At 38.3% G+C, this 24,755-nt stretch overlaps 1 protein-coding gene and 1 pseudogene across 3 annotated transcripts in view; both read left to right on the top strand.

Annotated features, from left to right (window-relative positions):
• The window catches only part of PPP1R12A (protein phosphatase 1 regulatory subunit 12A), a 153,019-nt gene extending 149,358 nt beyond the window's left edge, over window positions 1-3,661 (top strand). Inside the window, exon 25 of one of the 2 annotated variants that reach the window (XM_079775925.1) lies at window positions 5-3,661. In XM_079775925.1, coding sequence (XP_079632051.1) covers window positions 5-91 — 87 coding nt within the window. In that variant the 3' untranslated portion in view covers window positions 92-3,661. The remainder of the gene's footprint in view (window positions 1-4) is intronic. The other variant, XM_079775926.1, reaches the window with a different exon arrangement.
• Window positions 3,662-12,442: 8,781 nt separating this feature from the next.
• LOC307101088 (cleavage and polyadenylation specificity factor subunit 5-like) lies at window positions 12,443-13,095 on the top strand (annotated as a pseudogene). The gene has a single exon. The product of its transcript is annotated as a cleavage and polyadenylation specificity factor subunit 5-like (transcript).
• Window positions 13,096-24,755: the final 11,660 nt, after the last annotated feature.

Raw genomic sequence — 24,755 nt, 5'->3', positions numbered from 1 at the left:
GTAGATGTTACCAGACCTAAAAGCAGACAACCAGAGGCTAAAGGACGAAAATGGGGCCTTGATCAGAGTTATAAGCAAACTTTCCAAATAAAATAAAAAGCAGCAAATAATGGAATTGCACATATTAGTAACCCAGTGGACCATAATTGACAGTCACTGGAAACCTGGAAAGAGTCCTTGGAGACTGTCATTTCCGGATATCCTGCCAAATGCCCTCTTATCTTGGAGTTTTGTTTTGTTTAAATTTTCTGGGTTTTTTTTTTTTTTTTTTCTTGTATCAAGACCATTGTTTCATGTTAATGCAGCTGCTGAGAAGATTTTTTTTTAAAGACTGAGAAAACTTGTTTACAGCTCCAGCATATAAGGAAAGTGTTCAAGGCCAGATATGCCTCAGATATTTAACCAGTAAGCCTTAGTTGTACATAAATACTTTTGTGTCAACAAAAACTTGCAGCTCTCACAGAAGACAGTTATTCAACATTTTTGATGTGCCACCGTTTCCAGTTTTTCAATATTTAAATTTTTTTTGCTTTACATCTAAGTTTGGGTTTGTATGTTTTTCCTTGTAACACTTCATGTGGCAGACTTTTCTATGTTTTCACGGCTTTTTCATTTACAGAAAAGAACACTTGCTCTTCTGAGGTCATTGTCATGTATTATTAGGCTCATGTATTAGGCGGATGCTGTGTTGTGTCCCACCTGGAACTGAATTGCTTGGTGGAACATTTGCTTTCACTATTTGTGCAATATTGCATTTATTTCTTATATGAATGCTTTAAAGTCAGTTGAGGTTAGGTTCTTTTAAGTCCTGTTTTCTGCCTTCATTGGTCACTTTTTTGTTTTTGTTTGTTTTTTATTATTGTAGTACAAGATGTTAGATTCTATAATCTTCACATTCATTTTAGCAGGTACTGAGTGATGCTGTATATATAAATAAGTGTATTGTTTTGATTTTTAGAACACCATATGGCATGCTTGACTATTTTCTTATTTCAAATGTCTGTTAATGAGAAGTAGGCTACTCCATCATAGTGTTAAAAACTGAATTTGCTAACAATGTGATATAAAGACTTTAAAAGTAACACATTATGTGGAGCCCTATCTTTATAAAAGTTTTCTACTGTAAAGTGCTTTTACTCTTATTTTCAGTTTTTATTTGATAGTATTCAACCATAATTAAAGTTGCATAAGATAATTGCTTCACATTTCACATACTGATATTTATCTGAGTGCTGTCTAAAACTGTTGTGCTAGCCAAAGTAATGCTATGAAATCATTTGCAGACTTAACCGTGAGTTAATGTTAAAATGCACTGTTATTGCCATGTGAAGAGGCATTGACTTCTATACCACCATGATGTTCAGACCATTTTATACATTTCAGTGGCCTTTAAAAAAAAAAAAAAAAGTAAAATCAAGTACATAATGGAGATGGCTTTTATTTGGACAAAAATAGCTTTTATATTTTCATTAAACCAGGCAAAAATATTACATCTTTCGGGCACATAACTGTCTCCTTAACCACTGAACAGTTCAGCCATTTGAATAAATTGTACATTGTAAAGCTTATAGTAGCTAATTGTAATATTGATTGTATTGTATACTATATCAAATGTGAATTTGTACCCCTTCATTTTAAAAGGTCATTGTGTTCTACTGCCTATTTTAGATTACTTTGGGGTTGGGAAAGGTGTTTTGGTAAGCAGGATTTCAAGTCCTCTCTCTCGATTGGTTTTATGAAGATAGAAGGTTATGCTCTTACTACCAAGCTCAGGATTCTTGATTTTTAAAGGTACAAGGATAGTTGTGGGAATTTTATTTTTGGTTATATTTGAACTGTATGAATGGTGGGTCTGAATATAGAGAATTTCCATGGTCTTATATGGACGTAAAATATCCAGATAATTGATCAGTTTGAGTGACTGCAACATGTTCGGGTTGCACAACAGTTAGGCATGCTAAGGACTATTTGTGAGGTTTGGGTGCCTGTGAAGAATGATTAAATACATGTTTCTAATATTTTAGTGTTTTGTATTTAGGTTATTTATTCTTTGTATCTAAAACTGAACAGCTACTGTGCTATATTGATTTTATTGGTAGTATTGAGCAGACCTTGTTTCTGCATGAAACTAGTTGCAAAACCCACTATTTTGGAAATAAAAATGTATTTTGACATATACAAATAAAATGAATAAAACTATTTTAAATGTGTGAACTTTTACTGAGACATTTTAAATTTTGTTCTGAGACATTTAAATTCTGCATGGGTATTTTTTCACTAATTATTTTACTTTGATTCCAATTTGAATAATTTTTGAAATTGTAATATTGTGACAATTTACGTAACATTGTACATGCACATCTGTAAATGCAGTCTTAATTGCCATATTTATGCAATCTGTGTACCAATTTGGACAAATGTTTATATATTTTACATAAAGCTGTCTGTATGCAGAATCTGAGAACTAGTTTTTTATGATAAGTGGGTAAAAAGTAATGCTAACAATGTCTCAAGGTAGTAGCTTTGTAGCATAAGATATCATTTGCATAAACATTTGGTGGCTTCTAAATTAAACCTGTGCTTTTTCTTAGCTGCAAACATCGGCTTGAGACACAGATAAAGATAATATTCCATTGAGATGTAAAATATTAGATCATTTTCCAACCTAGATTTGGTCAATCCCAATCTACTAACACATATAACTAGGTAAGAGGCACTTTCAGTTGGGTAGAGGATTTGTAGTAAGCCTGTGTTTAAATCAGTACGAGAGTTGGACTCTCTCCTTTTTACTTCCCAGTATTTTCCCTGTGCAATGCTCACAGAATGATAGATTTTTACAGTTGTTGTTTGTCCTCCATAAAAAAATAATTCCACATGCCAATACTGCAAAGCCAAATGAAGAGCAGCTATAGAACTTTCTAGGAGAGTATTCATATAAAAAAGCAAAGCAGATATTCATTAATCCATTAGGCTGTATTACCTTGCTTAAAGATTTAATCCTGGCTGATTTGAAATAGTCATGATTCCCAGTGTCAACACTCACTGAGTCTTATAGGAAGAAAATATCCAGAGTACCAAATTTTCTTCAAGCTAGGACCATGTATTTCCCACAAGATATAATAGCCTTCACTTTTTCATATAAGCAGAATACAGAGCAAATCTAATTAACAGTTATTAACTATCCATTAGTCATATCTTGCTCGTGAAAATCTTTGGTTGCAAAGATGAAAGCTGGCTGTTAAGGAGTCTTTTCTGTGATGTTCCAAGTTGTATGTGTGTGGTCTCTGTGTATCTTGAGTGTGCATGTTCAACAGAGATCATGTGCATACGAGAGTTGCTGTCCAAAAGGATTGGGTATAGAATGAAATATTTATTTTCCTATTTTATTCTGTGTATAACTAAATTTCTTGACTTGCACTTTGGAAAGGTTTTTTGAGTGCTGTTTAAACAGAGTGGTCCTTTTCTTAGGCAAGTGGTATGGAGAGAGTCATATTGCTGTCCCATGCCTACAAAGTGACCAGATTACAAAGTAATAAATTCAAAATAAAAACATAGGCGTCAGAAGTTTAAGATTCTAGAATCAGGTCACATAAATCTATCTTACTATAATTTTATTACAAGTTTTCTAAAGTTTATTAGGTGTAAACTTTTTTGAGCTAAGTTATCCAAGCTTTTTATTGCTTACATTTCAGTAAACATCTAGGTCACAAAAATTTACTACATTTTCATTTTTAAAGGCTGAAGAGAAAGAAGGGGGAATATTTTGAAGAAATGAACAATATAAGTAGATTCTGCTCTGAGTAATACCCAGCTAGTAGGGTCTGTATTTTGTCCTTGTAGGTCTGAGAGAATGGGAATAGAAAAGAAAGATTTACTTTCCCTTCCTCACACTCAATTTTTCTTGAAATTTTGTTTGGATATAAGTCCATTTCAATAGTCTACCTTATTTGATCCTTACAACAGATTGGATAAAGTCTATCTTCATTTTATATGTGAGAAAGCTAAGATTTGTAGATTATTAACTGTTCAACATTCCAAGCCTCATACAGAATAGAGCTCTTAACCCAATTTAGTGTTGATTATTGCCAATTCTTAATCGAGGACTTTTCCCATGAAATTTATTTGCATGAAATTGCATAAATCACCTATGAGTCTATATTTTAGGCTTAAAATACTTGGTTATCCTTGGGAAATGTGTTCCTTGATTTTTTTTTTTTCTGTCATGCCACATCCTCACCCCCACATCTAGTTAGGAGTTACTGTTACTAAACCACTTGCCCTTTAATGGGACTTAAATATTAATGCCTTATTGCCCAAGCAGCCAGTTGACTCCTTGGTATAAATTCTAACTATACCCGATAAATTTTTTTATATATATATTTTATTGATTTTTTACAGAGAGGAAGAGAGAGGGATAGAGAGATAGAAACATCAATGAGAGAGAAACATCGATCAGCTGCCTCTTGCACACCCCCTACTGGGTAACCAAGGTACATGCCCTTGACAGGAATTGAACCTGGGACCCTTGAGTCCGCAGGCCGACGCTCTATCCACTGAGCCAAACCGGTTTCGGCTATACCCGATAAATTTGTAAAAGATTTTCACATACCGATATGCAAAAGAACTTCTTTTGCATTCTTCAAAAACAGATTTTTTAAAATTGATCAGGGCTTAATTCCCAAGAATCTTTTATTCCCAAGTAAAATTAATAGTGCTGTGGTATTAGCAGCAAATTTTTCTCCAGTGAAAAAATGGGGGATACCAATGTATAAAACAGATAAATGTGTATTTTGCATTACTCATAGAGTTGACCCCACCCCAAAAGAAATTACTCAAAATAGGCCTCTATAAGATAGCATGACTCCGTCATTTGTTATTGTATGGGTTTTAGAGTACTGCTGAGCAGATGCACCTTATCTGCACTTGCTTTTATAATGTGCTAAGCCGATGTTTTGGTACTATACTATTTTATGTGAGTGAATATGTTCTGCCCTAAAGAATATCAAACACACGTACAGGGCAGGGAAAGCTCCACACAAAAGTGAGGTCACTTGGCAGTATAAGTAGACCACTAGTGCTCTCCAGTGTTGTGCAGTTGTGCATGTGTCTAAGTGTATTGTTTTTATAACGTTTATGCATTTTAGCACACAATTTGAATCAAACTTTTGTGGGGTCCATAGAGCTAAGATTTAGGGTACTGATTTTTAAACACTTGACACGGTGGAAAGAGCTTTGGATTCCAGTCAGGTGTAGGTGTAAATCTCAGCTTTACTAGCTGATAACTAGTAATTCCAAACAATCTTGTGGTATTAAAAAATGTAATAGTAATGCCCTGGCTGGTGTGGCCCAGTGGTTGCAGTGTTGTCTGTGCATGGGTGGGTCGCAGGTTCGATTCCTGGTAAGGGCACGTACCCAGGTTCTGGGTTTGGTCCCCAGGGCACGTGTGGGAGGCAACTTATTGATGTTTCTCACATCAGTATTTCTCTTTCTCCCTTCCTCTCGCTCTAGAATCAATGAAAAACATATCCTTGGGTAAGGAATTAAAAGAAAATTTTAGTAGTATTGTTTCATCTTAGAACAAGCATGTCAAACTCAAAGGCTAACACAGGCCAAATAAACAAGGTTTAAGTTTGTGTGGGCCGCAAAAAAACAAAAGCTTCAATTTTCATAGAAACAGGTTTATTTCGATAGAGACATACTGAATACAAAGGGCTGAAATAAATGAGTCATCGTTAACATAATAGAACATTTTAATAAAAGTTAATATTTTTTCTTGAACATTAACTTTCCAGACACTCAATACATGCACAAATTAATAAGTGTAACACAAATAAACCTATTTTTCTTGTTCTCTGAAAGCAAAATATTTCCTGTTGCGCATACCAAACAAGTCAGTACAAGATTAATGATGTGGCCATCGGCTGCTAAAGTATTCGCTGCTAGTATTAGTGGAGAGAAATGGTGCGCCTGCGCGAAAGGCGAGTAAGAGAAATGAATGCAACACGATTATAGTAATCAGTTATTAGCGAATGTTGTAGTGCGTTATTAATATGTATAACAGGATATTGTAAAAATTAAGTTATGATCATATAGAGAACAAACCTTGAGTAACACCAGTGATGGTTTAAAAATAAAAGTTCATGTGTCCCATCATCACACATATACCCTGGATGGGGGAAAGGGCACATGCAGACAAAACGAGTCCATTTTACTAGGAAATCAAATAAAACAGAAGGGTTTTTTTAAGATATATTTTTATTGATTTCAGAGAGGGAAAGAGAGAAAAACATCAATGATGAGAGAGAATCATTAATCGGCTGCCTCCTGCGCGCCCCACAGGAGGGATGGAGCCTGCAACCAGGGCATGTGCCCTGACCAGGATTCAAACCATGTCCTCCTGCTTCATAGGTCTACACTCAAGCCACGCTGGCCCGGCCAGAAGGAATTTTTTTATATGAGACAAGCAACTTCACAACAGCCCCATACACTTCGGGGTGGTGTGGGGCGGGGGTAGCCAATCCCCTTAACATCACTTTTTCTCTGCTTGCTAGAGAGACAAAAAGCCTAAAACTGCAGGTATGGGAAGGCAAGTGTCTTAAAAATCGAGGTGTCTTGCAAGCTTAAAATTTTAAAAATCAACATAACTGTCTTCTTACCTTTGAGGCCTATGACTATTTTGTTCCTGTAAGTCTTTGAAAAAAATTATAACGGCTTTAAAGTTCTTGCCTGCTAATTCTAACATATGGGTCATGTCAGGGTCTGTTACTATTAACTACTTTTTCTCTTGATCTTGAGTCACATTATCTGTTTCTCTACATGTTTAATATATTTTATCCTGGACATTGTAGATAATAATTGTCCATGAACATGAATTCATTTTCCACTGAAGAGTTCTGATTTCCATTCTAGCAGGCAGCTAAGTTACTGGTTGATGACTCTGAACTTCTGTAAGCTTACTTTATATACTTTTATGATGGATCTACTTCCAATTTATTCTTAACATTTGAGCAAAACTTTAGTCCTGGAAAATAGTTTTTACTCTAAAGGTATGGCCCCTCTCTATTTTTGACTGAAAACTTGAAGTGTTGCCCAGCCAGTGTGGTTCATGGTTGACCTATAAACCAGAGATTCCAGTCTGGGCACATGCCTCTGAGTTGCGGGCTCTACCCCCAGTAGGTAGGGGTCCTGCAGAAGGCAGCTGATCAATGTTCCTCTCTCATCATTGTTTCTATATCTCTCTCCCTCTCCCTTCCTCTCTCTGAAATCAATAAAAGCATTTAAGAGAAAAAAAAGGAAAACTTTTTTTGAAGTGTTTACCAAGCCCCTCTGACTTAGTAGGTACTGTGGTCTGAATGTTTGTGTCTCCCTAAAATTCACATGATTTATTTCTAACACCCAATGTTATAGTATTAGGAACGGGCCTTAGGAGGTGATTACATAATGGGGTGGAACTTTCACGAATGGGATTAGTGCTTTTATAAAAGAGATCCTACAGAGCTCCCTATATCCTCCCACCATGTGAGGACACAATGAGAAATCTGTGACCTGGAAGAAGGCCCTCCCTGACTCTGCTTGGACTTCCAGCCTCCAGAACTGTGAGAAATAAATGATTAATATTTATAAGCCAGCCTGTGATATCCTATCTAATAAAAGAGTAATATGCAAATTGACCATCACTGCAACATACAAGATGGCTGCCCCCATGTGGACACAAGATGGCCAGCAGAGGAGGGCAGCTGGGAGGGATCAGGCCTGCAGTGGAGGGCAGTTTGGGGTGACCAGGCTGGCAAAGGAGGGAAGTTGGGGGCAACCGGGCCTGCAGGGAAGGGCAGTTGTGGGGGAACCAGGCCTGCAGGGGAGAGCAGTTGGGGGAGACCAGGCCTGCAGGGGAGGGCAGTTAGGGGGGACCAGGCCTGCAGGGGAGGGCAGTTAGGGGGGACCAGGCCTGCAGGGGAGGGCAGTTAGGGGGGACCAGGCCTGCAGGGGAGGGCAGTTAGGGGGGACCAGGCCTGCAGGTGAGGGCAGTTAGGGGCAATCAGGCTGGCAGGGGAGCAGTTAGGCATCAATCAGGCTGGCAGGGGAGTGGTTAGGGGGTGATCAGGCTGGCAGACAGAAGGGGTTAGGAGCAATCAGGAAGGCAGGCAGGTGAGCAGTTGGGAGACAGCAGTCCTGGATTGTGAGAGGGATGTCCGGCTGCCCATTTAGGCCCGATCCTGCCCATTTAGACGACAGTCGGACATCTCTCAAGGGGTCCCAGATTGGAGAGCGTGCAGGCTGGGCTGAGGGACACACACACCCCCAAGCACAAATTTCATGCACTGGGCTTCTAGTCTATGGACTATTTATATATATATATAAAAGGCTAAGTGACCTTCTGACCAGCCAGTAGATATGACCCACCCACACCACCAGGGGGCAGATGCTCAACACAGGAGCTGCCAAGCTGCGGTGACTTGGCAGTGGCAGTTCTTGGGTGATGCACCCCAGAACCAGAGAGGAGGGAGCCCAATTCCTAGTGGATCCAAGCAATTCCACCAGGCCAAGGGACCCCCACCTGCTGGAGGGACCCCACTCACTCCACACCGCCGCAGGTGCAGCCGGCTGGGAAGGGACCTCGGAAGGTTGTCTCCAGGGTGTGTCCGGCCCATCTCGCCCAGTCCAGCCCCACTGTCCACCTTCTAATTAATTTCCTTTCAATGTGCACGAATCCGTGCACCGGGTCACTAGTTTGTTATAACAGCCAAGTGGACTAAGAATATAGGTAGGTTTCAAAACCCATATTCTATCTCTTTCCTGGTAGGCAACAACCAAAATTTCTCCTCAGCATTTTCTAGTTGCTGCTTTCCTGAGCTTTCGGAGACCATGCATGCGCAATTAAGAGGCCATCCAAGAATTTGAAGGAAGTTTATACACAGATTTTGGGACTCTCATATCTCTGGCTCTTATCTCCAAAATCTTCCCTCAGTTTTCAGTTGTTCTAGCAGCCCCAAACCCTGTCCTCTGACACCTCAGGCTGCAAGATCCAACTTAAGTTCTAGCTGCCCTCCACTGCACTCACAGGGAACACCCTCAGGAGTAAATCTGTTTAAACATGGATCTCACCAAGTGTAGTTCCCTTTTTCCCAGGGCAGAGTTCTCTCCAATTTATGCCTGCTGTTGGTCATTCTCTAATTATTTCTTATATTTTGTCCAGAGTCCGTAATTGTTTGTTTGATAAGAGGAAGTTTATTTAGAAAGCCTCAGAGGTAGAAGAAGTGATTGGTAGAAGAAATGGGCCCAGGAAACAAGTTACAGAGGCAAAAAAGGACCCCCAGAGCTTAGGAGGATGAGAGAGGCCAGGAAAACCGGCCTGGTGCGGGGAAGGAGACAGGGAAGGGGAGAGAGGCAGGTGTGCTGTGCTCCCAGGAGGGAGAGTGCCCAGAATCCATTATTGTTATTTGTGAGAGACTTTGCCCAAGCTGTTCTGCCATTACTGGAAAGAAAAGCTCTGTATTACTTCCACAATTTTAAAAACTAGCTTTAAAAAGGCTAGGCCAAATGGACCAAAATATATCATTTTGTACAAGGGAGTAGTTTTACAGGTAATATTTCTTCTTATATTTTCCAAGTTTTCTATAAAGCGACATTTTTAAAATTAAACTGTTTTTAATGGATAGAATTTGCATGGAGTGAGAGGCATCCCAGTGGGGAAGTGTATAAGATTTCCTGTAATTTGGCATTTATTTTTTAAATTAAACATTTTTTATGGAAAGAGTTTGAATGGAGTAAGAGGCATTTCAGATGTAGGAAGTGTATAAATTAAAGGTGTGTTTGTGTGAAGAACATGAGTCACCTTTGGGTCAGCTGTTTGGTGGGAGCAGGATGGTTTGCAAGAGTGGAGAAGTGTAAAGAAACAAGGGAACTCCACCCTTATACAAAGGTAATTATTGTCAACTCATTGCCAAAAGCCTGGGTTTTAAACCTGTTGAATTACCTTATGTAATAGAAGAATAACTAAATTTGCCAGAAAGAACCATGAATATTTAAAATTTTCAACTTAATATTACACAAACTAAGGAATAAAAATACATATACAACTAAAATATATGCCTTTGGATGCAAATCAGAAACGGATATGGAAAAAGGAAAAAAAACTTATTTGTAGAGCGATGAAATTTGGAGAGATTTTTAAAACAGATTTCAATTTCCAGATGCTATCAGGAGATGGGTTATATAGGGGGCCATCATTAATCATGGTGACTAAGGGAGTTAGGGTCTCCATCTCTACTGATTGGTTGGGGCTGGGACAGGGGTTGGCGATCAGCATCTGGTCCTGATGTCACCTAGGCGTTGTTCTGTCTAGCTTCGCAAGGATGTGGACAGGGCGGTCATTCTGCTTTTCTGGGCCTGGAGCGGAAACACAACGAAGGCCTCGATGTTATCTTTAGTTTGACCAGAACTCTGTTTCTGTGGTCCACGAGCCACAGGCTTTGTTCCTAAGACTTGTTTGATGCTGACCCGAACCAAGCACCTCATTGTTCTGAGGGCTTAATGATTAGGGCCCCAGCTAAGCTCCATGCACAGTAATATATTTGCACTCTCAGAAGAAGCCCCAGACTTTCCATGTTTTTGCCCATGAGCTACCTTGTTTCCTACACAGCTGTGGAGACTCGGCTAAAATAGGCCCCCCTTTGTGAAGCCTGGTTTTCTCCCCATCTCCCTCACCCCGCCACCCCTCCCAGGAGTTATAACAGGCCATGAGTTTCGTCAGTCCTCCTACAGACCATGTCAGCAGCACGTCTTATTTTTGTCGAAGTCCCTGAAATGAGTCATTTCTTCCCTTTACACTTCATACAAATTGAATCCATTTTAGAGGCTATTTTAAGCATGCAAAATATGTGTGATAGGCTAGGAGGTAAAACTAGTGCAGTAACAGAAAAAAGATATGCATTGAACCTAACAAAGATATTATACAGTGATATCTATGCTTAAAGAAGCGTGTTGTCATTTACCAAGATTAATAAATAAAACGATTTAGTGAACATCGTGGAATTGCAGAGTTGGAGTTGATCCTGTAGCCTCTCCTTGTCAGACCTGAGAATTCTCGGGCAAGAAGCTAGGATGTCACAGAGGCGTGAGTAAAGAAAGCAGAGCAAGCGTGGAGGAGAAGGCATGCTAGTAACTTGGAATCACAGATGTGAAAAGGCCCTCTCCATCCTCACACCTCAGAGCCTCCTTGCTCATGCCAATGGTTGTAACTGTGGAGTTCACCCCTCACCTGTCCTCTTTCCTTTACATCTGGATTGGGGCGGGGGTGCGTGGGGAGGGGGAGCAACATTTGGTAACTCACTTCCACCCTTCTCCCCCTGAGATTGTAACCCTAAAGGCAAGTTACAATGGCTGCTGAGAACAGTTCAAGAAATGCACTTCTAAGTGTTTCTCCTGCTGCCTTGGCTAGAATTATGCGTAAGGCACACAGGCAACTGCAAACCCCTATAGTGTGAGACACACCTAAACTGAGTGAATGAATAAATGATTCAATAATTCAGTAAAATAATATTAGATGTCAATAAAGAGAATAATATAAATTCAAAAAAGCAAAGAACAATATTGAGGGGTTTTAATTTTTAAAATGATCTAGTTGGAAAAAATAGACAAAATACATTTAGAGGCTTAATAAGGGAAATGTTAAACAAGATTTCAAATGGAAAATTATATAAATAGGCATACTTAAGGACTACTTCTTACATATAATTATTAGTCAACGTTTTAAAAGTTTAGTTAAAATTTCCGTTATAATTTTACTTCAAATATTGCCAGATTTTTTTAAAGGGGCTGAATTTGCCCTTTATCAATAAGCCAATCTTTTTTTTTTTTTCTTTTGCTCAGTTCAGCAGGAAACCACTGAGTTAAGAATGGGTATGTCTCTGTTAATGGCTGCTGAGTGGGATGCAGATAACCACTGCCCAACGGGACAGTCTGCCGCCCTGGCTCTCCCCCTTTGCTCACCAGCAAGACTGCGGTGCCACCCGCCCCATAGCTAGCAGACCCACTGGCGGAGGGAGTGGGGTGTTAGCCTTTTCTGCAACAAGTACACCCAGCAGACCAAGCGCCTCACCTTGGGGCCCACCATTACCCACTACCCTCTTACCAATTATACTCTCGTCCTGGCTGGTCTGGCTCAGTTGGTTGGGTGTCGTTCTTTGCACAGAAGGGTTGCTGGTTCAATTCTCCATCAGAGCACATGCCTGGGTTGCAGGATGGCTCACCCCGGTAGGGCATGTGCAGGAGGCAGCCAATCTGATGTTTTGCTCTCCAATGAATGTTCTTCTCTCCCTCTCCCTTCACCTATCTCTAAAAATAAATAAATATTTAAAATAAAATGGAAGGAAGGAAGGAAGGAAGGAAGGAAGGAAGGAAGGAAGGAAGGAAGGAAGGAAGGAAGGAAGGAAGGAACTTCTATATGGCAGACAGATTTCAACACATGAGTGAGGAATTTGATAAAATTGGATGAGCAGGACTGTAGAAGGGGTTCTGATTGTACATGGGCACCGGCTACCCCATGTGTTACTGCTCCAGCTGGGAACAACTTTCTTCAAACTACCTGGTGGTGAACTGAACCCAGGAGAAGATGAAGTTGAAGGACTAAGACGTTCATGACAGAAATAGTCATCAGGATGGAGTCCTGCAAGCCTGGGTCATTGGTGACTGTATTGGTAACTGGTGGAGACCAAATTTTGAACCTCCTCAGTATCCATATCGTCCTGCACATATTTCAAAACCGAGGGAACATAAGAAGTTATTTTTGGTTCAACTTCAAGAGAAAGCCTGGTTTTCAGTCCCTAAAAGTGACAAGCTGGTAGCCCTACCGTTGTTTGAAAGGTATGACAATGCATCAGCGTACAACCCATCATCCCTCAGCTTTTGAACAGGTTCCGTGTTATTTACAACTCAACTCCCGCACAGAGAAGCCGGAGACACCGTCTCTGTGAGCACAGCTCTACGCAGTATAGAATCCACGTGGTAGAAAAGTTGTCTTTGTTTTCTCTCTTTCCTAAATTGCCACCTGCTTCCTAGTGTTTGAATGGTAGAGTTGGTATGAAAAACTAGGTCGTGGTGTAAATAAATGTAGTAATGTTTAATTTGCTTTTGTTTCTACTCGTGTGTTTTTATAAATTAAAGAAAGCGAACTTCTATTTGTACTTTTTAAAATTTCACATTAAACTTACAAAATTCTTTTAAAAAATTATGGATACATCTGTAAGCACAACTTATTAATATGAGCGTAGATGAGTGTTAAACAGTTGTTGAGGGTCCCTAATATAAACATCACATCTCGATAGTGACTTTTAATCAGTTGTAGCATATTTATGCTCTGGGGTTTTAGACAGTAATAACATTGGAAGGGGGACTTATTCAAATAAAATCCTTAAAAAATAATCATCTGTATTCATTTATACATCTTTGTAAATGTTAACAGAAGCAAGAGTATTTTCTCAAATCTTGGTACAAAAAATCTCATTAGACATCACTAACATTTCCCATTTGGTGGATACTGGTTCTAAAAATAGAAGTGTTCTTTTTGTAGCCTACATACTTATTATTCCCTTATTCTTTATAAAATTCCATGTTGGCTCTAAACTAAGAAATTAGCGACCTCAAGTTAATATAGAACAAGCGAGTTTCTGTAATTATTAGATTTTAAAATATAGATCCCTAGACCCAAAATCTACTTGTTGTAATTATGTGTAATAATAGATTCTTAGGGCATAAGAATTTTATGTGAAACTTATTAAAAACAGTTCATGATTTCTTTGCCGGTTCAGATCTGTGCTGCCAGTGAAGCCAAAAGACCCTGGGAAAGAACGCTGAATGCTTTGCTGATTGCTCTACTGATATTGTCTGGTATGTTTAGTCTCCAAGAAAAAAGAAATGAACATTTCTTGATCACCTACCGAGTGCCACAATATATTTATATGATTGAATCCTCACAATGACCATAAGAGGCAGAATAATTCCCAGTTTACAGAGGGAGAAACTGAAGTCACGAGCTCAGGGCATACATAAGCAATGCAGCCAGGATCTAAACACTCTGGCTCCACACCCATTCCACTTCATGTAACTTCAAGTAGTCAACCACGAAAGGCTTCGTGTACTTTTCCTTCAAAACCTACTTGGTTCCCACCTGTCTTCAACATCAACATTCAGTCTAAACCGTTTAACTGGAAAAACCTGAGGGTATTCCAAGAATGCTCAGATTTTTGTAAAAGCAGGAAATAAGTTCAATTAGTCGGTTGTTAACTTACATAAAGAACTTAATATTGCCTGACATACTAATGAGTGCTACTCATAAACTTCATCTCTGATCCTAGCATTTGGAAACGGGCTACAGTTGCTTCACATTTTCTTAACAATTTTTTTTAATTGCTAGTGTGAAAATATACTTTAAAAATATTCAGTTATTGCCCTAGCTGGTTTGGCTCGGTGGATAAAGCGTCGGCCTGCAGACCAAAGGGTCCCAGGTTCGAATCTGGTCAAGGGCACATACCTCGGTTGCAGGCTCCTTCCCAGCCCTGGTCGGGGCTTGTGCAGGAGGCAACCAATCAAGGTGTTTCTCCCACATCAGTATTTCTCTCTGTCTTTCTCTCCCTTCCCTCTCTCTAAAAATCAATGGAAAAATATCTTCAGGTGAGGAGATAAATAAATAAATAAATAAATAAATAAATAAATAAATAAAGTATTCAATTATTAAAATAAATCGTGTACAATGGAAAGTATAATTTGTACAGGTTGAAACTTTTAAATGGGCACTTAAATTTCTTTACCAAATTTCTCCTGTTAGTTAAACTTTTTCAGCCCTCTCAATCATTGTCTCAGACCCTTTTTTTTTTTCTTGCCATATGGTACCTCACCTTTGTTCCTAATATCTTTTTCTCTTCCTGTCCTGGTTCCATTCCTCTCAATGGCTGCTTTTCTAACCTATGTTCTTGGATTTATTCATGTTCCCTCCATAGACTTGTTAACAACTTCCCTTATCCTTGTCTACCAGATATTTTTTGTGTACTTAAGTATTTAGTTACCATTGTCATAATTGTTCTGAAAATAGCCTTGATAAGTGGGCCATCCCAGAAGACCAGCAATTTCTAAAGTTAATAACACCTTGAGCAAATAAATGATTTTATGATTCACTCCTTTCATGACCCCTCATAAAAGAAAGAAAATTGTTATATGATAAGAATATAGAAGTAATTAAGTGTTGTAAGGATTCAATAGTTGTTGAGATGGGTTTGGTCTGCTCAAATAATTGCTTTGATGTTAGAAGGATTGTATCCATTAAGTATAGGTTTTCATTGAAAGAAATGTGTGTTCATTAGAAAACTTCAAAGAGTTAAAACCCTTTTAGTGGTTAAGTTGTACACTTAATTCTAATTGCAGCTCTGTGACATGAGTTTTTAACATGATCATGAGATTTTTTTTCACTCAGAGTATACTTGATTTAATAAAAAGTCTGGATTGCAGATTTTATTTTTTAAGAATGAGTTAGGGCTTTTAAGTCCCTAGAGTAACCTGCCTATTAGTTTTTTACACGAATCCTAAGGATCTGGATTAAGTAAGGATTCACTATTTTGATTTAAAATTAATTAAAACTATTAAATAATTTGGGCTTGAAAATAACTCGTATAAGTAATTTCCTCTATCAGAGAAGAAAGTTTTTTATTAGTATAGTAATAGAAATAGCCTTAACAAAAGGGGGAATCTAAAATGTCTTCTGAATCAGTGCTTTATCTATCACTTGAACCACTAGGTGGCACTAACAAGCTTTTACCAAATATGTACTCTGAATGAAGTATAAGACACTCCTTGAATGCTTTCCACCTATAAGCAATATCCAATACCACCACTATCAACAGGTCTACAAATTCTACCCATCTGTTTAAGAAAAATGGTATAAAGTTATGGCTCTAGACAACAATAAATGTTATTACTTTAGCAAATAATAATTACTTTAGCTGTTTAAGAAGCTATTTGCATTGTTGACAAAAATACTGAGAATTCAATCAAAATACAAGACACCATGATTTAGTGAAAAAACTGACTTAGAGTCAATAGTGCTGGTTCTGTTTATAGCTCCACCGCCAACGATCTTCGCATTTTGAGTAAGTCGCTAAACCTGTCTGGTTGCCAGACTCCTAGTCAGTGAAATAGGGAAGAAAAAAAACCCAACAACTTTTTTTTTCCCCCTACAAAATCCCTGAGAATTCTAGTATGGAAAACAAATGAAAGCAAGGCTGACTGGACGGGGTGGAATGTTAGAAGGAGAAGGATGTATGGACATACTTTCTGCTCTACTTCCCACCACTGTCTGGAACGTCCAACCCATGGTCTCCATGGCCCAGAAAATAATAATCTGGAGAGCAATGAAATAGGAAAATTAGTATGGTCCCTTCTCTTCCAGAAGTCTGGTTCCAAGTATGTAGCTACGTGCAAATTCTTAAACATTTTCTCTTTATTTGCCCAATTCCAGGATATAGTACTCACACTTTATTTACTCTTTTACAAATGAGTAAACGGAGGCTGAGTAATTACTGTCTTTTTAAAATTCATCTGGATATAGGATCAGAATCCAGAACTTCTGGCATATATATAAAAATAGATATAGATATAGATATAGATATAGATATAGATATAGATATAGTAATTAAACTTTCTTTTGAGAAAAGTATAGATTCACATGCAGTTGTAAAAAATAACACAGAGAAATCCCATGTACCATTTACCCAGTTTCCCCCAATGGTAACACTTGCAGAATTATGGCACCATATCACAACCAGGCATTGGCATTAAGACAATCCAGAGCAATTCCACCACCCCAGGAACCCCGCCTCCCTCCTGCCCCCACCCCCTCCTTAGTATCCCCACCCCAGGAACCACTAATTTGTTCTCCAGTTCTTTAATTTTGTCATTTCAAGAATATGATATAAACGGAATCATATAGTATGTAACCTTTTCAGGATTTACATTCTCACTCATCATTACTCTCTGTAGATTTATCCAGATTGTCCCATGTATCAAACATTCATTCCGTTTTATTACTGAAGAGCACTCCATGATATGATGTACCGCAGATATTTAACCATTCATCCAGGAAGATTATCTGGATTGTTTTTAGGTTTTGGCTCTTACGAGTAATGCTGCTATAACATTTGTGTACAGGTTTTCATGTAAACATAAGTTTTCATTTCCCCAGGATAAGTTCTCAGGAGTGATATTGCTGAGTCATTATGTAATTGCATGTTTAGTTAGTTTTTTAAATATATTTTTATTGATGTCAGAGAGAAAAGGGAGAGGGAGAGAGAGATAGAAACATCAATGATGAGACAGAACCATTGATTGGCTGCCTCCTGCACGCCCCTTACTGGGGATTGAGCCCACAACCCGGACGTGTGCCCTTGGCCAGAATGGATCCTGGGACCCTTCAGTCCGCAGGCCCGACACATTGAGCCAAACCGGCTAGGGCCATGTTTAATTTTTTAAGGAACTGCTGAATATTTTCCAGAACAGGTATACCATTTTACATTTCCACAAGCAATGTAGTGTTTTCACTACTTTTTTAAATTTTAGTCATTCTGATAGGGGTGTAATGATAGGTCATTGTGGTTTTAATTTGTATTTTCCTAATGCTAATGATGTTAAACATCTTTGCATGTGCTTATTTGCTATCTGTATATTCTTTTTGGTGAAATGTCTTTTGTTCATTTTCGAATTGGCTTTTTTGTTTTGTACTGTTGAGTTTTGAGAGTTCTTTATGTATTTAAACACTAGTCTGTCTTTTCATCCTCTTAACAGGATCTTTCACAAAGCATAAGTTTTTCATTTTAATCAATTTTTTTTTATGGATTATGTTTTTGGGTCAAGTCTAAGAACTCTTTGTCTATCTCTAGATTTCAAAGATTTTTTACTGTGTGTTTTTTCTGAAATGTTTATAATTTTTTAATTTACATTTATGTAGTTAATCTATTTTGAGATAATTTTTGGATAAGATCTGAGGTTTAGGTTGAAATTCTGTTGGTTTTTATAAAAATATATTTTATTGAATTCAGAGAAGAACAGAGAGGGAGAGAGAGAGATAGAAACATCAATGATGGGAGAGAATCATTGATGGGCTGCCTCTTGCATGCCTCACCCTGGGGACTGACATGTGCCCTAACTGGATTGAACCCTGACCTCCTGGTTCATAGATCAACACTCAACCACTGAGCCATGCCTACCAGGTGAAATTCTGTTGTTTTTTTAATGAATTTGCTCCAATTGCTCCAGTATCATTTTTTTCTTTTCTTTTTAGCAGCACCATTTTTTTAAAAGGCAATTTTTCTTTCACTGAATTGTATTTGTAACTTTGTAAAAAATCAGATAGGCATATTTATGTGGATCTATTTTCTGGCTCTCTATTATATTCCACTGTTTATTGGTGTCTATCTCTCCACTGATAACACACTGTTTTGATTAATGAAGCATATAAAAATCATAAAATTGGGTAGATTGATTCCTCCCACTTCATTCTTCTTTTTCAAAATTGGTTTAACTCTTCTCCTTTCTTTACTTTTTCATATACATTTTAGAATGATCTTGTTTATAGCTACAAAAATCATGCAGAGATTTTGAGAGAAATTTTGCATTAAATTTATATATCAAATCAGGGAAAATGGACATCTTTACTATGTTGAATCTTCCAATCAATGAACATAGTATGTCTCTCCATTTATTTAGACCTCTTTTTATTTCTTTTACTAGTGTTTTGTAATTTTCAGTACAGGCATCCTGTTTTTTTTATATTTATACCTAAGTATTTTAATGTTTTGAGTGATTGTAAATGGTATTGTGTTTTTAATGTTGGTGTCGATATATTAATTGTTAGTATATAGAAACATAATTGGTTTTAATATGCTCATTTTGTATCCTGTGGCCTTAATTAACTCACTTATTAGTTGTAGGAGGCTTTTTGTAGATCTCTTGAGATTTTCTATGCAGACTGTAAATAAGGACAGTTTGTATTTCTTCCTTCTTGATTTATATACCTTTCTATGCCCTTTATTGCACTGGCTAGAACTTTAGCACTATGGTGAATAAGAGTGGTAAGAGGAGACATTCTTTTTTTTTGTCCTTGATCTTAAATGAAAAGCATAAGCATCCACCATTAAGTATAATGTTAGCTGTAGGCTTTTTATGGAAGCTCTTGATCAAATTGGGGAAGTTCTCTATTCCTATTTTTGTAAACATTTTAAGAATGTTTTTATATTGATTTTAGAGAGAGAGGAAGGTAGAGGGATAGAGAGATAGAAACATGGATGAGAGAGAAACATCGATTGGTTACCTCCTGCATGTCTCATACTAGGGATTGAGCCGCAAACCGGGAATGTGCCCTGACCGGGAATGGAACCTGTGACATTTTGGTTCATGGGTTGATGCCCAACCACTGAGCCACACTGGCCAGGCTAAACATGTTTATCATGTGTTGAATTTTGTCAAATGTTTTTTGTGCATTACTTGATATAATCATGCGATTTTTTATTTTTAGTATATTAATGGGGAATTACATGGATTGATTTTCAAATATACCAAGTGTGTATAATTTTTTATGTATGTGTGTTATATATAGAAATATGGATGTATATGGATGTCTGAGTTTTATTTGGTAATATTTTGTTAAGGATCTTCGCATTTACATTTATGAAGGATATGGGTTTGTGGGGTTTTTATTTGTTTTTTTTTTAACTGTCTTTGTCTGGTTTGGGCATCAGAGTAATAACAGCTTCATAGAATGAATGAGGAAGCATTCCTTCTATTTTCAGGAGGAGATAAAAACTTATGTGTAATTGGTGCTGGTTTTTCTAGTAGTTGGTACCTATTTTGTTTTCATTCCGTTTGAGATTTTCCTGGTTCTTGGTACGGTGACTGAATTGCAGTTGAAATGGGGACATTATGGGTATTATGTTATGACACTCTGAATCTTAGTTAAACCTTCTGCTTAGCTTGCTTCCGCTGACACCACCCCAGTAGGGGAAGAGATGAATGGGCGTGCTGCCTATTATTTCTGGGTGAAGTAGAGGTCCAAGACTCAGCCTTTATTGGCAGCTCGGGTGGGGGCTCCTGCTAGGTGTGGGTGTGGGTTCTAGCTTCCTGCTAGGCCTCCACTGATACCTCCTTGGCTGGGAGAGGTGGGAGTGCCTCAGGACTGCTCTCCTCAAGACTTCGGCTCACAGCACGGTGGGGTGGGAAGAATGGCCTTGTAACCATTAGCACTGGGCAGTGGCGAAAGTCCTATCTTCCCACAAGGCAGGGCGCCACACAATGGGAAGTAGGAAGGAATGTGCATGAGTGCCAGAAAGGGGTGTCCCCAGATGGTTTATACTGTCATTGCGGAGTACGGAGTGAGAGCTCATCACTGCCTAACGGGGGTAAAAGTTCCAGTTTCCCACCTTAGTCTTCTCTGACACCCCATTGTTGGAGCATTGGTATGCTCCACTTCAGCCTGGAGGGGATGGAAGTCCAGGCTCCCCATTTGGCCTTACCTGACGTGGGTGGGGGTGAGGAGAGGTTTTGACTGTAGTGTTTGGCTGGAGTAGAGTGGTTATTGTCTCGAAGTTTTCTATCTTGCTAGGCTGCCCTTTCTTGGCCCTTTGGTTAGATAAGTCAGGGGTTGTTTATTTGTTTGCCTGCTTGTTTTTGTATGTGCCTGTTAGTATTTCTAGGGTAAAGGCTTCTCCAACACCCATTCCCGGATATATAAGGCAAAAGGAAAACCCTGGGAATTCACCGTCATACTGACCCAGGTGGTCTGTCTTTTTCTCTCCACATTTCAGAGTCTATTTATGTTTGTTTTATGGATAATGGGCACATCTTACATTATATTTAATGGGAGAAGTAGGCAAAAATATAATTGCTCCCTCTTCCCAGAAGTCTCATTTATGATCATTTCATCTCACGCTTTGAGGCAATAATCTCTACCATACCATAGAAAATGATAATAAAGATATCTCAAAGTGTACAATTAGTGTCAAATGCAGAAGAGATTGTTATGGCTTAAGGACACTTCATGAAGCAAGAAGGACTTGACTTGAATTCCCATCGTAATAAGTAAATGCTACCATATAAGTCCTATAATTCTTCAAACATTATCTAATAAAAAGCTAAAAAATAATTATAGTACCTTAGCTTTTACCCTGTGCCAGACACTGTGTTGGTTGGTTTATATGTGATTAAGGCTCTTAACAACCAACTGCAGTGAGCATTATTACAACTCTTTATTCTACAGTTGAGGAAAGTGAGACTTAGAGACTTGAAATAAATAAGACAGGTCTTGTGTTTGAACTGCATCTTTGTGAAACCGAATACTAAACTTGAACTACTCTGCCACACTGACTCATTCCTTTCAAAGTCAAAGCAAATGCGTGTAAAAAGGACCTCCAGGCACCATCTGCCTCGTTCAAACCAAAACTAAACTGTTGCCGGCTGATAAATATTAAAAAATATATGAGCACATAGTAATATTGGAAGCAGACACTTTAAAGTGAGGTATGGGGATTCCGACCAAGAAATGAACATAACTATTTACTGTAGAGGTGAAGATTTTACTTCTGACAATGCTACTTGCCTCTGTGTCCCTCATTTCTCTGTGGGAAGATGATGTAGAGAAACAAGCACTGTTCTTTAATTGAATATGATGTAAGATGTGCCAGCATTATGAATCACAAGACAATGAAATATTTTATGTGGCTTTAAAGCTCTTGCGCCTCAGGGGAGAATACATTCCTGGTCAATGACGTATTTTGAGGTTGTGTATTTTTCTACCTTTTTAAGTTATATAAAAGCACTTTTCCTATAACCATTAATGATGTCCTTTTCATCAATCACATGCATCGCAATGATATTACCTTTGAATTCATTCTTTTTCTCTTTGAATATATGAATCGCTAGGAGTGTCTTTTTTAACAAACACCTCTCATAATTATTTGAAGACTCAATCTGAGCTGATCTTTTATTGTTCATACTAGAGGCCCGCTGCACGAAATTCGTGCATGGAGGGGGGGGGGTTCCCTCAGCCTGGCCTGCACCCTCTTGCAATCTGGGACACCTTGGGGTGCCAGTTTAGGCCCAATCTCGCAATCCAGGACCACTGGCTCCTAACCACTCATCTGCCTGCCTGCCTCATCACCCCTAACCACTATGGCTGCCTGCCTCATCACCCCTAACCATTCATCTGCCTGCCTCATTGCCCCTAACCACTTGCCTGCCTGCCTCATCGCCCCTAACCACTCGCCTGCCTGCCTGATCACCCCTAACCATCTCTGCCTCAGCCCCTGCCACCGCGGCGGCGTCTGGAAGGACTTCTGGTCTGATTAGCGTATTACGCTCTTATTATTATAGATCCTATCTGCTTGTCTCCCAAATTTCCATGGACTATTTCATTAGATTTTCTTGGTCTTTCTTCCTTGCCTTTTAAATTATATCACTTGTAAGAACATTCTAGGTGAAAAAATATCTCCTTGGAGTTGAAGCCCATGAAAAACAACAGGGCTGTCAGAGCTATATAGAGAGTTAAGAAAGGGGAATGGAGCATGAGCTGTCTCTTCAAGTATATGGCATCCTCTTCACTAGGCTTCTGTCAACCCTTTGTTGCCTTTTCTTCACTATAGAGATCAACAAAATATGCCTTGGTTTACCAAAACACCAAACAGTATTTTTGTTTTATTTTTTAATATATTTTTGATACATAGAACTTTATAACTAAGATTTTATGCTACATGAAGTAATATTTTAATGTTTTTATATAATACTAGAGGCCCAGTGCATGAAATTTGTGCACGGGTGGGGGTGTCCTTCAACCTGGCCTACACCCTCTCCAATCTGGGACCCCTCAGGGGGATCAGGCCTAAACCAGCAGTCAGACATCCCTCTCACAATCCGGGACTGCTGGCTCCTAACTGCTTGCCTGCTTGCCTGCTGGATTTTCTCTAACTGCTTCTGCCTGCCAGGCTGATCGCCCCAACTGCCCTCCCCTGCCAGCCTGATCGCCCACAACTGCCTTCCCCTGCCAGGACCCACCTCCTCCACACCACACAGAGCTGCAGGACACCAAGGCCTCACCGCGCCATTTTGGGTGGCCATCTTGTGGCGACCACCTTGTGACGACATTGCGCGAGGGCATGACGCCACCTAGGCTTTTATTATATAGAATTCATTTGGAAATTTAAAAGTATACATTTAAATTATAAAAACTGAGTTCCTTTGTGGATTTAAAAATAATTCTAATTCACTTCTTAAAAAATTACCTAGGCGATGGCTATTACAAAATATTCAAGGACAAGTTTGTAAAGTAAACATTTGAAACTCTTTTTTGAATTGGTTAATTTTATGAAACTGTAAGAAGATATATTTTTAATATTCCAGTCAATGTAGTTAATGTTTATTAATAGTAATAGCTATAACTTTTTAAGCCCTTAATGACTTCTCTGTTTAGGATTTTACATAAATAATTTTATTTTTCACAATACCCATATGAATTAGGTATAATCTTTTGTCCATTTTAATGATAAAAAAATATGCTTAGAAAAGGTAAATCAATTCGCTCAAAGATAACCTAGATCTGCTTGATACCAAAGACCAATCTCCTTATTTTCCCCTTTTACAGGTGAAGAAACTGAGGCAGAAAAAGTTAAGTGACTTGACCAAGATTACACAGTAAGTTGTATAAGCAGGATTCAATTAAAGGAAGTCTGCCTTTGAAATTCACATCTTAACCAATATGCCACAGCCTCTGGCTGATTCTGATACTGAAGGTGCCTTCATTTTTGTTCAGTCCTTCAAAGTATTAACAAGTAATGAACATATCTTTTAGTTTTAGAAATAATTTTCCTCCAATTTCCCTTCCCTTTGCTATTAGTTTGAACCATATGAAATTAATGATATTCAACCATTTACAAAATGGCAATTACATATAAACATGGATTTTTTAAAAATATACTTGTTGTTCTCAATATAACTATTTTCCCTTCCTTGACTTCTTGAATACCATTATTTTCTTTCTTATTGTTCAATCCTTTCACAACTCTGTAGACCGTACAACTAGAATACCATATAAGAAACAGAAAATTGGGCCTCACCCTCCTTGTAATACAGGCCTATAGCCTTCTGACCAGCCACCTTTTGAACACTGCTTTGTACATTTATTGTGATATTTATATTGTAATAACATGGGGCAACAGGGATACCAGTCATGATATTAGTGGTTTAGAGACTAATGAGTATGTTTTCCCCTGTTATTTATCCAGGTTTGAAAGAAACAAGCCAAGGCAAAAATAAAATTGAAAAATTTTTTCAGAGTAAGTATCTTCTTTCAACATTTTTCAATCAACATGTATTAAGTACCCACAAGGTACTGGCACTCTATGAGGTACTAGGGTGTAGAAATATGTTAAATGGGGGAAATTTTTTCCTGTGCCCTAGTAGAATTTAAAGGACAGGTTATATACTTAACTATTAAGATTCATTTGTTTGTTTATTTATTTATGGCAATTTTCTGGTTTTTGAGAGCTGTCCTTAAAGGAAAGTTATGGTGAAAAAAATCTGCCAGGAGCTATTACTTTCTCACCTTATTGTTGACTAACTTTGCAAATGACCAATTGTAATTTTTTTTAAATGGTGACTGATAGTTCACAAAATAAAGTTCTAATGATGACCTGTATGCATCAACTGATAATAAATCTAGATTCTTTTTC

This window comes from Cnephaeus nilssonii (genome assembly GCF_951640355.1).
Source record: "Cnephaeus nilssonii genome assembly, chromosome: 6".
Lineage (NCBI taxonomy): Eukaryota > Metazoa > Chordata > Mammalia > Chiroptera > Vespertilionidae > Cnephaeus > Cnephaeus nilssonii.
The sequence above is the reverse complement of the archived record's forward strand: the minus strand, read 5'-3'. Positions and strand labels throughout refer to the sequence as shown.